Source organism: Oncorhynchus masou, chromosome 23 (genome assembly GCF_036934945.1).
Source record: "Oncorhynchus masou masou isolate Uvic2021 chromosome 23, UVic_Omas_1.1, whole genome shotgun sequence".
Taxonomy (NCBI): Eukaryota; Metazoa; Chordata; class Actinopteri; order Salmoniformes; family Salmonidae; genus Oncorhynchus; species Oncorhynchus masou.
In genome coordinates, this window is record NC_088234.1 from 45,922,887 (window position 1) to 45,937,046 (window position 14,160).

At 42.6% G+C, this 14,160-nt stretch overlaps 1 protein-coding gene across 1 annotated transcript; it reads right to left on the bottom strand.

The window, feature by feature from the left end:
- Positions 1-727: 727 nt before the first annotated feature.
- ncoa4 (nuclear receptor coactivator 4) lies at positions 728-13,894 on the bottom strand. The gene is made up of 11 exons (XM_064932225.1): positions 13,670-13,894; positions 6,391-6,517; positions 5,279-5,419; positions 5,023-5,111; positions 4,655-4,763; positions 3,968-4,069; positions 3,710-3,832; positions 3,060-3,527; positions 2,293-2,844; positions 2,046-2,138; positions 728-1,952 (listed from the first exon to the last, which is right to left on the bottom strand). The coding sequence occupies exons 1-11, from the start codon at positions 13,705-13,707 to the stop codon at positions 1,947-1,949; spliced, it is 1,848 nt and encodes a 615-aa protein (XP_064788297.1). The 5' UTR covers positions 13,708-13,894; the 3' UTR covers positions 728-1,946.
- Positions 13,895-14,160: the final 266 nt, after the last annotated feature.

The window sequence follows — 14,160 nt, forward strand, 5'->3', positions numbered from 1 at the left end:
AGAGGCTCTCAAGTCTGTTCTGCTCATCACTAAAACAAATCTCAGAAGTAATGATTATTTTGCTTCGATTGCCATTTTAAAGGTTGCAGTCATCGAGTTCAATCATATGACACTGATCTGTGTATCATAGAATATTAGATTGGTCCTCACATTTGTTTACTTGTGACAGGTTTTGCGACATGAAGTTTCTGCAGTTCCAGAAAGAAAAATGGTAACGGGGCAAAGCAGTTAGCCCACTTGTCTTTAGTCGTGGCACGGTTCTATTGGTCGAAAACCCTTTAAAAATAGATTGAAGTCAGTTTGCAGATTCTATATAGAACACTTGCAGCAGTTATAGGGTATTCAAGAAATTTGAGCTATGCACTTCTTGACTCAACCCATTTCAGTGAGGGGGTGTCTGAGTTTATATAGGCCATAGGTTGAGGCCGTCACATGCAGAGAGAAACAGATGGGCGTTGAGTTCAGAGTATGGTTGAGCCTGTGGCCAATGTCTGTCATCAGTAATCATGGAAAGACTGGTGTAACTTGGTCTGACATGGCTTATCTAATCCACGATAGTTGGGTACACAACCCCATTGTGACAGCAGCCAATATTGTCATCAGCACAACATTGGTTAATGCTTCACTGTGCATTTCTCCAGACCAACTGCCCATGCTTGCAACTTGGTTTGGGCAATAAAAAGAAGTTCAAACACTTGAGTTACAAAAGGAAGTCCAAGAACAGAACTCAATGTGTTGTTTTTATTAAGAGTTAAATTTGGTACAGATACAACAGCAGAGAAAGTTAGATAAGCGATCATATGGATAGTACTTCATGGTAATATGTTAAATGAACAGTGGGGAAAAAACTATATTAGAAGCATTCATCAAGCACCATTGTGTTTCTCCTACCCAACTCCCCATTGCACTTCAAGAGCCATGTACAAATACCTTTGGGTTTACCCACTATGGAGAGACATCTACAGAGGTAATATGCAGAAAGACATCAGTGGTTATTAATACAAGGTGTTATTTTTTGATCGGTTCTTCCGTGATTACGCAGTAGTCGTTTGCTTCGTTCGATTCAGCCAATCGAAAGTCATTTCAATGGAATTACTATATTGGGCACAACATTTTCAGCTTGCATATTTGCAACATGAAAACAATCAACTCTTGCACGGCAGTGATACAATCTCAACACACAGGTGATACCGGACAGGAAAACCAACACTTTTCACAACGTATCCACTAAATACAATGAAGCAAACTTGAGGCACATAAACCGATAAAGGAAGATGTATTGGTCATGGAGAACACTTTAGGTTAAGCTTGTAAATCAGATGACTATTTTGAAGCCATTTAAGAGAAAGCTATACTGGTGTTTAAGACAATAAGATCTCACCAGATTGGAAGAAAACATATACTAGGAAATAGAAATCAAAGTATAGCTTACATGACCTGTAGTCTTATTTGAGTATTGGGGGGGGGGGGGGTAGATATGCCCACGGTGCATAGTCACAGACTGATGGAACTCTGAACAGCACTAGTGATGTATGCGTGACAACTCTTTGCCGCATTTCATAAAAAGGGCTTCTTAAAATATGGTTGATTAAAATAAAATCTCACCTCCCTCAAACCAAACATTAATGTATTGAGCTGGTACTTGGGAACAAAGATTCTCAAAAATCACATTGAGTTAGCTTTAGATCCAAGGGCCCATCTTGCTAGCTTGACATTGAGAACGCTATGATTATAGAAGACAAATTCAAAAAAATCCAGATGGCAGTACATCCAAACCCCAGTCTCTACTTCAGACTAGAGGCACATCTCAGAGAGGGGGGAGAAAGAGACCCAGACGAGCATTGGAGGAAAAAGTTAATCAAGAAATTGTGCGCGACGATCAGGATTAAAGTGGCTCCACAATAGAATCCTAAAAATCTCCTCAAAAAAGCTACTGGTTACAGCTTTTACATCTGGAAAGAGGGGGAAAGGAAATAAAGAATTCAAGAACAAATAATTAACAAATGAGTTCTCAGATAAATATGAATGCCTTTTGAGATTCTTACCTGTATAGGTGCCCGGTGTAACCACTTCTCTTGGTCTCCACCGATTTTCATACAGGAAAATAGATCACATACTGTGGGAGGGGCAAGTCGCTCCTGAAATCCCACCAAGGAACACAGTATTGTGAGTATGACCCAGCTTTAGCTTGATGCTAAAAAGAGTCACTGGTTAACCAGTGGTTGAGAGATTTCAAAACTAAAGAATGCAAAGACAGAGTTTTTCCAATTAGTTCATTATCCATAGCCTTACCTGAGCATTGGCCCGCTTGCGTATAAGCCACTTGTCCTCCTCTGGTTCTGTGCTGGGTTGCTCCTTTGTGACAGCAGTGCTACTGTGGGTCTTCTCAGGTAAGACCCAGCACTCTGGATGCAGTGGTATGCTGAAGGGGTTCTCCCACTTGGGGGCTTTGAACTGGGAGCTGTGTTCCACCCTGCTGGCCTTCTCCTCCCCCTGGGAGGCTGGTTGAGACACCCAGGCTGAGGGGGATAAGGCTTGGGATGTGGGGCCTATGGTCTTGCCAGGCTTGCTAGGGTAGAGCCAGGCCTCCAAGATTCCCTGAACCTTCTGTTCTTGCTCTTGGTGGTAGAGGGTGGACTGCTTGCTGGGGTTGTTTTTGTCCACCGAGACCCCGTTCTTGTCCCGACCCTCCTTCTTGAGGAGCCAGGTGGAGAGGGCCTCTTTGCCGCAGTTCTCATCACACACACACTGGGAGAAGCTGGCGCAGGGCTTTGCAGGTGTCTGGGGTGTGGTGGCAGCAGAGGTGAGGGTGGTTTTGGCACAAGATTTTGCAGGACTGCTGGCCTGCAAGAACCGCAGTCTGATTTGAGCAGCCAGTTGAAGCCCTCCTGGAAAGGGCTGGGTGTCTGGGGTGTGGTGGCAGCAGAGGTGAGGGTGGTTTTCAGGCACAAGATTTTGCCCAGGTTCTCAATCTCCACAGACTTGTCACAGCAAGAACCGCAGTCTGATTTGAGCAGCCAATCGCTGGTGTTGAAGCCCTCCTGGAAAGGCTTGAAGACCTGGGGTGTGTTGGGGGTCTGGGGTGTGTTGGCAGAGGTGGGGGTGGTTTTCAGGCACAAGATTTTGCCCAGGTTCTCAATCTCCACAGACTTGTCACAGCAAGAGCCGCAGTCTGATTTGAGCAGCCAATCGCTGGTGGAGAAGCCCTCCTGGAAAGGCTTGAAGACCTGCTTCCACCTGTCAACATCAGAGCCCTGGCAGCTCTCGCTGGTGGTCTCCTTGGCAACAGTAGCTGGGGTGATGAGCCAGTCACTCAGTTTCTCCATCTCTGCCCTCTCTTCCTCCTCAAGAGCCATGTCTAACTCAGACTCATCAATCTTCTCGATGGAGAAGGTTGAGCTGCTGCTGCTACAGATACTGTTGGTTCTCTCTCTGATGGGAGTCTCCTCCTTCAGCAGCCACAGCTCCAAGTCCATCAGGTGGCCCCAGGACTTGTGGAAGTCAAAGGGGGCCTTAGGGCAGGATGACTGGACGACAGAGGAAAGAGAAAAAAACATGACCTTTTTGACTTTGTAATAGTCTGGGTATAAATTGGACCAAATATTTTCTCATGTGAAAATAGACATAATTAAATATTTGTTTTTCTAGGAGCCATGTCTAGATAAATTATAAGCAACAAGAAAATGTATTTTGCGCCTTCTGGTCTCACCTGAATATCACTGCGGGGGATCAACCAATCCTGTGGGTTCTTGCTTGGCTGGTATCCAACTGGGGTAGTAGTCACTGGACGGTTTCCAAGGAGCCAGTCGGAAAGGGGTACAGACGTCGCACTCTACATATAAGAACACAAACAGGCGTGCATGTCAGTACAGTGCATTTCCTTGTGAGTGAGGACTCCATGCATGTAGAACCAAAGGAATCACAACTTCACATGGAAAGGGTCTGTCTGTGTCATCATGGTACAAACCTGTCTCTTAGCTGCTATTGGACAGCTCTGCTGAAGCCAAGATTGCTCACTAGTATTCGATTTTTGAGGGACAATATTCAACACGGGTCCTACTTCCATGTGCTGGGGAGGGAAAGAGGGAAGTTATGAACATTCTATCCATAGTTAAAGGACATGTGGGAGATGTCAGGGTTTTATGTAAGCAGTAACCACAGAGTGAGTAACTAGGGCCACAAGGCAGTCAGCGAGGAAAGCATAACCAATACTGTCACCGTGTTGTTCTCAAACTGCAATTCCCAAGATTTCCCCCCAGAATATTGATAACATGCAACTGTATACTACACCTTCATACAACATGGGACTGTATACCTTCATAGAACACGGGAAATCTTTTCTAAGACTCTTTCCTTGACGACAACTGATGTTTAAATCTTATGAAATGTACCTTTAACATTTACAAGTTCAAAGACTGGCAATGAGTACAGTTTTATGCCTCGGTGTTGAGGTGTTAGTTGTAAACCTCCATTAAGAGCAGATAGGGCGCTTTATGCGGGCAGGGTGACAGAAGAGGCTCAACTGGTAAACACACAGCCAAAGTTCAGACTTCTCAAATAAACATTGGGCTAAATCCAGTCTGAAGTGAATTTTGTTAGTAAGATGTGTGTGTGTGTGTGTAATTCTGCTTGTAGCTCCCAGAGGATCACGTACCTGGGTGGCAATGGTTCCAAAGGAGGTGATGGCCTGACGCAGGGAGCGAGTGTCAGCCAGGAAGCTCATCTCAGGGGTTTCCTCAGGAGTCAAGTTTAGGGAAGATAACCTGAACACACAGAGAAGTAGACATTTCAGCCCACCCCTCCCACAGTCAACTACATCTACCTACTTTACATATGCCAACCTTCAGGTTCTAACGTGACTATGCCCAAGTTAATTATAGAGGTATAAATGGAAGCAAATACTGAGACTGAAATGATTGCTCAAGCGCCATGACTTAAACACCAACTGTAAACAATAATTGCGAATGTTGACTCCCAAAATTACATTCAATTCAAGACAGAGGCCATTGTGGCAGCTCTTACTTTTCCATGCAGCTGGTGAGCTGGTTGGCCAGATTGTTGCTGTTGGAGTTCTCTAGCTGATGAATGAGAATGTCAAACTGACCTCGGAGCTGTGGGCAGAAGTGAGAGGGAGAGAAAAGGAGAAGATCAAACATGACACCGGTAACATGAGGAGAAGGTAAAAAGAAACTAAATGGAACTTGATCTTCAGAGGTTTCTGAGCAGACACTTTGCAGTGCAGATATTGTTGTGTTGCAGACATGGGGGTACTACTCACACAGTGAAGCTGATGCAGCTGCGTCTGCAGAGCCTCTCCCTTTAGCTGCTCCACAAGGTCAATCTGCTCCAGCAGCCACACCTCACGGGAACGCATAAACTCCAGGTGTCTGCTGATACAGGTGTGAAGCTGGGACTTCACCTGTAAACACAAGAGAAATTAACAAATTAAGTTTGCAAAAATAAAATACCTGCATACACACACTCCCAAGTCATGGCTGGGAGATGTCGCTCCTGCTGCTGAAGCTAAGCAAAGTCAGACAAGACAGCACACTGACCTATACACCCATCAGAAGTCTGATTCTAGCCTCCAACACAGTCAACTACTATATCCACGTCAAAGAGGAAGGGAAAACACCTTAGCTTTTACCTATTCCTCTGCTGGGTAGTCAGAAAAAGGCTGGATGATTTGCTAAGATGCAGTGAGACGTGAGCTGCTGCTGCAGTAGTGGATCCTCTGCAGTCTGTCCTCAGACTGCAGTGACCTGCCCTCTCCCTGCTACTGCCTTATAAAGGCGGGTCAAGGAAACTATCCGGTGGTCATGTTTCAATTGTTGGTCTCTCCGGTCCCTCTGCTCGTCCTCATCACATGAGCCACATACTAGTCATTACAAATGTGGTCACGTCAGGAGGACAAGGACACGTTTTATCACAGCTCAAAAGACCCATTTTAACATCACAGCTCTAACAGGGCTTAGCATATCTGCCACAGTTATGACATACAATAATGCCATGGATCAGTTTGTGGAGAACTAATGACTACTCTGCCATGTTTGCTAGGCTTCCCAGCACATCAAAACATACACGCCCTATATCCATCTGCCTTCCTTAATCCTGTGGTGACTAACCATGTTGCTTGTCCTAAATCCCTGAAAACCACTGTGTTTACAGCATAGAGCCCATTGTATCAAAATCAAATGTTATTGCTCACACGCATATTTAGCAATGTTATTGCGGGTGTAGCGAAATGCTCGGTGAGCCCGGCTGTGTGCCCCTGACATAACCAGAGCACAGACTGACCAAGTTGCGGTTCCTTCTGATCCACTAGGGGGGGGGTGTTCAACCCTGGGTGGGACCACAGGCTGTAAGAGGGTCCCCTGGTGGCTTACTCACCTCTCTGGAGTTGTCCTTGAGCTGGGCCTCAGCCCTCGTCACCCCACCGATGGCCTCCTCCAGCTGAGAGCGCGCCTGCACACACTGCCTGAGGGTGGCCTTCTCTCGCTCCTCCGCAAGAGACATTCTGCAGAGAGACACCGTTTTTTGTTGTTACAGGGTTAGACTGATAACACGAAAATAATGCTGTTCTTTCTTTCCAAAGACCTAAATCCTCCATTGGTTCAGTGAGCCACTGTCTGCTTTCAGCGATCGATTGTGAGCCAAATAGGGGGTGCTCGAACAATCAAGTTCATTGCCTATACACTAATAAAGCAAATGCTAGTCTAATTAATGCACGAGTATGGAAATATTGTACTGTCAGCACTGAGGCTCAATTTGTGTTCCCTTTTACGTGTGAAACCAACAAACTCTCACTTTCCTGTTTTCTGTCCCTTTTCACTTCTGCTTCACAGAAGTGGGGGAAAATAAGTATGAGACGTAAGAAATTAAACAAGGAGCACACTCCCATCACAGTACTCATTTTGTTAGTGACCACCAACAGGTATAGCTACAGTGACCGATCAGGGTCACCAGCCAAACCCGGAAGACGCTGGGCCAATTGTGCGCCACTCTATGGAACTCCCAATCACGGCCGGCTGTGATACTGCCTGGAATCGAACCAGGGTTCTGTAGTGACGCCTCTAACCCGGAGATCCAGTGCCTTAGACCACTGTGCCACTCGGGAGCAATGACTGAGGTAAATTTTAGGGAAAGTTTTTTTTTTTTTTACCTTTATTTAACTAGGCAAGTCAGTTAAGAACAAATTCTTATTTTTCAATGACGGCCTAGGAACAGTGGGTTAACTGCCTGTTCAGTGGCAGAACGACAGATTTGTACCTTGTCAGCTCGGGGGTTTGTACTTGCAACCTTCCGGTTACTCGTCCAACGCTCTAACCACTAGGCTACCCTGCCGTTAAAAGAAAAAGTTAAAAGGAATATTTAGGCCTATTAGTTCTGAATTGGTCTCATGGCTTGTTGTTAACTGGGTCTTTACACCAGCTTTGAGGTCTCACATGACATCCCTCACAGGCATAATGGAGCCCACAACAAAACCCCATCCTAAAACTGCTGCTCAATCACTACCTGTCATACACATTTTGCTGGGCTTTTGACAGACAATGGACAACTGTTATAGTGAATGTTCAGCATGCCCTCTAGGTCAGGTTTCACCAAACTCAGTCCTGGACCCCCTCCCCTGCTGGGTGCACATTTTGTTTTTTTGCCCTAGGACTTCACAGCTAATTCAAATAATCAAAGCTTGACGAGTTGGTTGGTCATGATGAGTTGATGATTTGGTCCTGGGACGGGAAATAAACAGTAAACTATGTGATTAGATGTGTTGCAAAATACAGGTCCAGAATCAGACTGGATGCCCATCATTGATTTCAGAGATCACCAAGTGGGGTTAGTCTGGTTGTATTTTAACAAAGGTTCAACAAATAAATGTTAAAAATTGACACTCCAGTGTTAGGCCTATAGTTTAAGCAAGTATTTCAATGCAGCTTAAATTTTAGGCCATAAAATCTCACTCCCACTTAAAACACTTCCCTTTCTATACCTCCATCCATGTGAGTGCTTGTTCAAGCAGCTGACATAGGATTTATTCAACTTTAAGGATCAAGCTGCAAAGTCAATGAACTACACTGTTTAAACATACAACAACGATTAAGTATTTGATCAAAGTAAAACGTGAAAGAGTTAAAAAAATCAGAGATCTTAGTACACCTTCAACCATATATAAATATATAAAACCAGTACCTTGCAACAAAGTAACTGATACAAACGTCAGCTCTAGAGACTTGTTTGATAGTTTGTTTAGAGTAAAAGTAAGCGGTCTCCTGAAGCCGGGCAGCTTGCTTTTACTCTTTCCTTTGGTCATTAGGAGACAACACACATGTAAAAGGTATTTATCATGTTAAAATAGCACCGTCTTCGGCAATTAACCGGTTGGTCAATACATGCATTAGGGTTTAAAATGTCATGTAATATTAGTTCATGTAAAAATGGAGGAGTTCGTCTCTACATGGCTTGAATCGTCAAGGCTAACTATGCAAGAGACCGGCGAAAAATTAAGTATTCTTGAAAATCAGCTGTACAAAGCCAACCAAACTCCAAGGCCATATCTACCTCATGTTATGGACTGTCCAGCGATATCTGTCCGTTTAAATCCGCTGATGTTGCTCCCTTCTCTCATAAACAAAGGATACCAGTTTAAGTGTTCGCTTTCATGATTTATCGTGCCACGAACCACGGCTGATCGGTTTGTCATTGGCTGAGTTTCTGTCTGAGCCGACGTTCAAGCAACCACCATCATGCCGCGTTCAAATCAAATGGGAACTCGCAAATCTCTGACTTCCGATCGTTAAAAAAAAAGAAAGAAGAGAACTCTTGGGGGGGACTAGCTCCGAATGGGAAAGTAGATTTGAACGGTCATCCAACTCGGGCCTCTTCCTCGAGCTCCGACTTGCCGACCTGAATTAAATAAAATGTATTTATATAGCCCCTTCTTACATCAGCTGAAGATCGCTGACGTCGTGATATGGGCCACGTATTTTTCCGAGTTCCCAGATGTCTTGAATGCGGCATAAGTCTCGCATTCCGCACGTACACCACTAATAGGAAAACAAGGGCCCTTCAAAGGCGGTTCTTAGACCGCCAAGCGAATACGTGTCAGCATTTTTCCTTTTGTCAATCACACCAATGAAATGCAGAGCAGGCACAGGCGCGTTACCGACACAAATAATGATTTGGCTCATTGGCTAGCTGTAATACAATTACTCGTCTATTGGAAATCCCAAAAGCAATCAAGTGAATTCGACATTTCTTTACATTGTAATAACAAACTAACAATTTCCATGTGGGCAACACACTTGCAAAGTTATCAGTGAGGGTCCAAGTGACAGGCTGCCATCCCCAAAAAGTGGGTTCAGTGTTTTAACTATAGTGATTCATTGTATCGTGTAATGTTAACTAGTTAATATGTTTTGGTAATCAGTAAATTGCCCATCACTGTGTGTGTGTGTCCATAGATAGACAAGGTTCACAATCATGTGTTGGCAATCTGCTACTGTGGGGTGCGGTCTTCCTAGCCCAACATGTACTATTTTAAGGGACCATTACTCCTTAAAGTCCAAGATTTAGACTGGCTCTGGCTGCCAAAAACCTCATCTAAACGTGAATCGATTCTCAATTGCGATACGGTTCTATAAACATAAAGCCCTATACTTTCATATCACAAAATAATTTCACAAATGCAAAATATACACTTACTTTACACTGTTTTAACCGGATTTATCACAGTTGCAGCTGAAAGTATTTTTCAGTGACAACACGTTTCTGGCGGCCTTCGAATCCCTCATGGTGTGCCCGATTTTGTTTTAAATGTGGACACACATTATTTAAGTATTGTGTTGGGAAGAAAAGTACAATCATCACCTTGAAAGATTAGGAGCTCAATTCAATCCAACACACATTGCAGTATTTACAAAGTAACTTTTTCCCCAATGTCAAATTAACTCACAGATTGGTCTTGGGTAGTGTATAAAAATGTAAAACTACCCCCTCACAAGTATGCTTTCACTTTTAAGAATTAGAAGTGTGTGGGCACGGGATGAATATTGTAAATAAAAGATTAAAAAAACATCTTCCCCATGTCGGATTAGATCTCACAATAATCGAACTACGAGCCAACTGTTTTTAATATTGCGGAAAGATAGTTGCTTCCGTCAATGTAATGTTTTGCATCCCCATATATTTATATACACAAACATTCATACATATACACCTTTATTATTCCCTGCAAACCCTACCACCACTCCCCCAATTGGTGTAAACGAATAAACAATACCACCTAGGCTTCTACCTTCAGTTTATACACATTTTTACAGACAATCTATTTTACAATAGTTATATTTTGTTTGTTTTTAAACCTTCCTCTATTTCTTATGTCCATCCATTTTGATTTATATTTGTAACTGTGCTATTTCACAAAATTTCTGAACCTATATACACTTTACAGACCGTATGTTTTACATGTGTTATCTTGTTATTAGTCCCACAATTGAGCTCCATTCAACCCCTCCCATCTATCGCTTAACACCATCCATTTTGGATTTCTATTTGCCATATATTTTTCAACTGTGCTGCGATGCCTCACAAAATTACCTAACCTTTCTATTATCATAGCTTCTACAGATTGTAAATTAAAGATAAACCTTTTTGCTAAAATAATTATATTATTGATTGACTGACAATGACTTATCAAATCACCCAGTATTGCTATCTGCAGCGTTAGTTCTAGGTTATTGTTGCAATTATTAATGAGCATCGCAAGCTGCTCCAAGAATTTAGACAGGTTTGACTTCCCAACAGCAGCAGCTCACTGAGCAGGCCAAGGTCCGCAGCAAACAAGTAAATTAGAGGCAAATTGTGTTCGTCAGGCCTGGCTATCAGCTCTGCTTCCACCCTAGGCAAGATTAACATATGCCACCACGTGTCATGTATAAAGATATAAAGATTTGGAATCGATTGATTGACTTGAGTAATGATGTGTATCATGTGCAATTAATGTATTTTAGTTATGCTACTGAATAAGCTCTTGGAAACAAATCATTGTTGCCAACTATTCACATCGGAGTTACAATGTTGCAATCACTAGGCAGCCAACTGCCTATAGTAGGAAACAAGAGTTGTTATCAATAAGCCACATATAGCACACGAGTCACAACCCAAAGATATTTATTATCATCATCCAGTAGAACTATAAAAATAGTGAGAATTTGAGCTTTGGAAATAAGTGCGCTTCATTTCACAGGAGCAGTGTAAAATAAAAGGTTCTCTCTCAATGAACCAGCCTTAACAAACCCTGCTTTTGGAATATTTTTATTCTGTACAGACTTCCTTCTTTTCACTCTGTCAATTAGGTTAGTATTGTGGAGTAACTACTAGATGTGTGCCGAGTCGTCCGGCAAAACAAGTATCGTAAAGGATATGGGCAATTTTCTGGATACAATTATGATCAGGTTATTTGTTGTAATTATTTGTGATCAGAAAAAAGTAAGCACACATCTTTCTCATGTCAGTCAGTCATCAAGTGAGGTGCTAATTGGTTTAAATAACTCAACTGGCTGGTTTGTTTGTCTGTAAAGAGAAGAGTACATTGATCCTGCTGCTCTGATTGGATATAGTAAAGCTGCATTTGGTTTCATAATTTCACCCGATCACTTTAACTTCTCTGTTGCGGTCTGTTGGGTTCTAACTTGAAATATCCTTATTCATGTTAACATATTAGAACTGGCTGTATGAAAATTTACTGAGTGAGAAAGGGAAGTGCTGAAAGTTTACCTTCTGTCAGAACATGTTATGGTTAAATCTCATGTACCCTATGGAGTGGAGAAGGGCAACGTCTGGTTTCAGTCACTGATAAGGTATGACAGTTAGGGCTGTGAGTTAGAGAGGAGTGAGGAATGTGGGTCGGGGTCAGGTCAGATATTGTGAGGAGGAACATGACATACACACATACATAGGAGCCAGGGCCATGCCCACGGCAATGAGAGGAACCATATAAGTTCCTGCCTAGCAACATGGATGTCTAGATGTGCAAGGAGTTGACGCAGACCAGTAGAGCGTGTAAATATGTGTGGAAACATGTTGAACACTTTACTCAGGCCATTTCAGCTTTTGAACTAATTTGTAAAAATGCCAAAAAACAGAATTACACTTAGACGTTATGGGTTATTGTCCATAATACAGTCAAAAAAAATACCAATTGAATCTACTTTAAATTCAGGCTGTAACAACAAAATGTGGGAAAAAGTAAATGGATATGAATACTTAGTGAAGACACTGTATAACAATCAAGCTGATAGACTGTATAGCTCGATAGCGATGTGTCCATGTGTCGAATACCCCTTTTCCCATTTTGTTTGATACCAGGTCTCAAACGATACCTCGATAAAGTTTTGGCTAACACCTTCGGTTATTACCCGCAAGTGTTAGTTAGCTAGTATAATTAAACAAATGCCGTCTCCTGACTGCTTCAATGAAGTATGAATACTTTTACCTACTAGCTAGCATTAGCGTAACAACAATATCATTCTCTTCCATGCGGAGGTGGGCAATTCATGAGTCTCGACATAGAACCCGTCGGGTGATTGGTTGAGCCTTCGAGTGCGTGACGTCTCACACATGCGCTACAGAGCCATCTGGTTTGCCAGCTCGCACTGCCGGCATGAGCAGTTAGCACCAGCCAAACAACAAGCCCACCAATTTTTTTTGTTTAACCTTAACATAAACAGTCGAGTATGTGTTGCTTGGCGCAGCGATCTAAGGCACTGCATCTCAGTGATAGAGACGTCACTACAGACCCTGGTTCAATTCCAGGCTGTGTCACAACCAACCGTGATTGTAGGGCGGCGCACAATTGTCCCAGCGTTGTCCAGGTTAGGCCAACATTGTAAATAAGAATTTGTTCTTAACCGACTAGCCTAGTTTTTAAAAAAAATGATCAAGTTAACACAAATGTTTCAAAGAATACGTCATGCGTCCACTGCCTGGCCAGTGATCTAGCTAGATTTCAGTAATTAGTTATTCTCCTAAATACGGTCACTGGATACACTAGCTGAGTTGAACACATTTGGCTGAACACAAACTAGTAGCCAGTTGCCCATGGTGGAATCATATCTAACCCATTGGCTCCTGGATACTATGCTATGTCCACATGGTCTCATAACCATGTGTATGCGAATTAGCATTTTGCAAGCTAGCTGAGCTGTTTTATAAGAAAAACGGATGACGTGAATCAAACACTGTAGTTAGCTAGCACGCTCTCTTCTGCGACAATATATTGTCAGATTCGTATTATAATTAATGTTAATTGTAATTGAAGATGGTGGTTACTACTGGATTAAGATACGATGGAGATAAATTGTCCGCCATGGTTTGGAAAGGGCTCAGCCGCAAAGAAGCTCAACCAATCACCCGATGGGTTCAATATCGACTCCTGAAATTCCCCTGGTCATGGCTTTTGTCAAATTAACGTCAGATTTGACTTTTTGTAGCAGGTTATGAGAATAAGTTTAAAGCTTATTTGACGTTAATTTGATAAAAGACGGATCCCATCCAGGCATGAACATAACTTTCGTGCGCTTACGTGGTTAGCTAGCGGAGCTAACGTTAGCCAACGGAATATTTTCAAAACCTTTTAGCTAAATGTTCACATGCCACCGACCGCACCTACCTTTTCCCCTTGTATTGTACTCTTGAATTCGAAGACATCGACGTGTATAGCTAAGTTAGCAAGCTGTTTTAATATAAAATAAAAACTATAGTCGACTGCTTTTCTTCTACCCGGATAAAACGTCCCGTGTCAGGGTCGTAACTAGTTAGAACAGCAACAAAGTCTTACACCCAGCTATCTCTACAATGTATCTTCTTAAAATCTGATTTTAAACCTAACATTAACCCTTACCTTAACCACACTGCTGACCTAAACTTATATTTAAACAAAAAGAAAAACAAGTGTTTTCTTGAATTTAAATTTGGACTTTGTGGCTGTAATATCTTGTGGAAACCTAATGTGTGAGGCAAAACGATATGTTGTCTCGCACGGAAATCTCTCGCGATAGTTGTACCACTACAAATAAGTGTTTATGCTTTGCTGCTATCTAGAGGTCTTTTTATTTTATTTTAAATGTATGTCTCTGCATTAGATCAGTAGGTAGGGCAGGC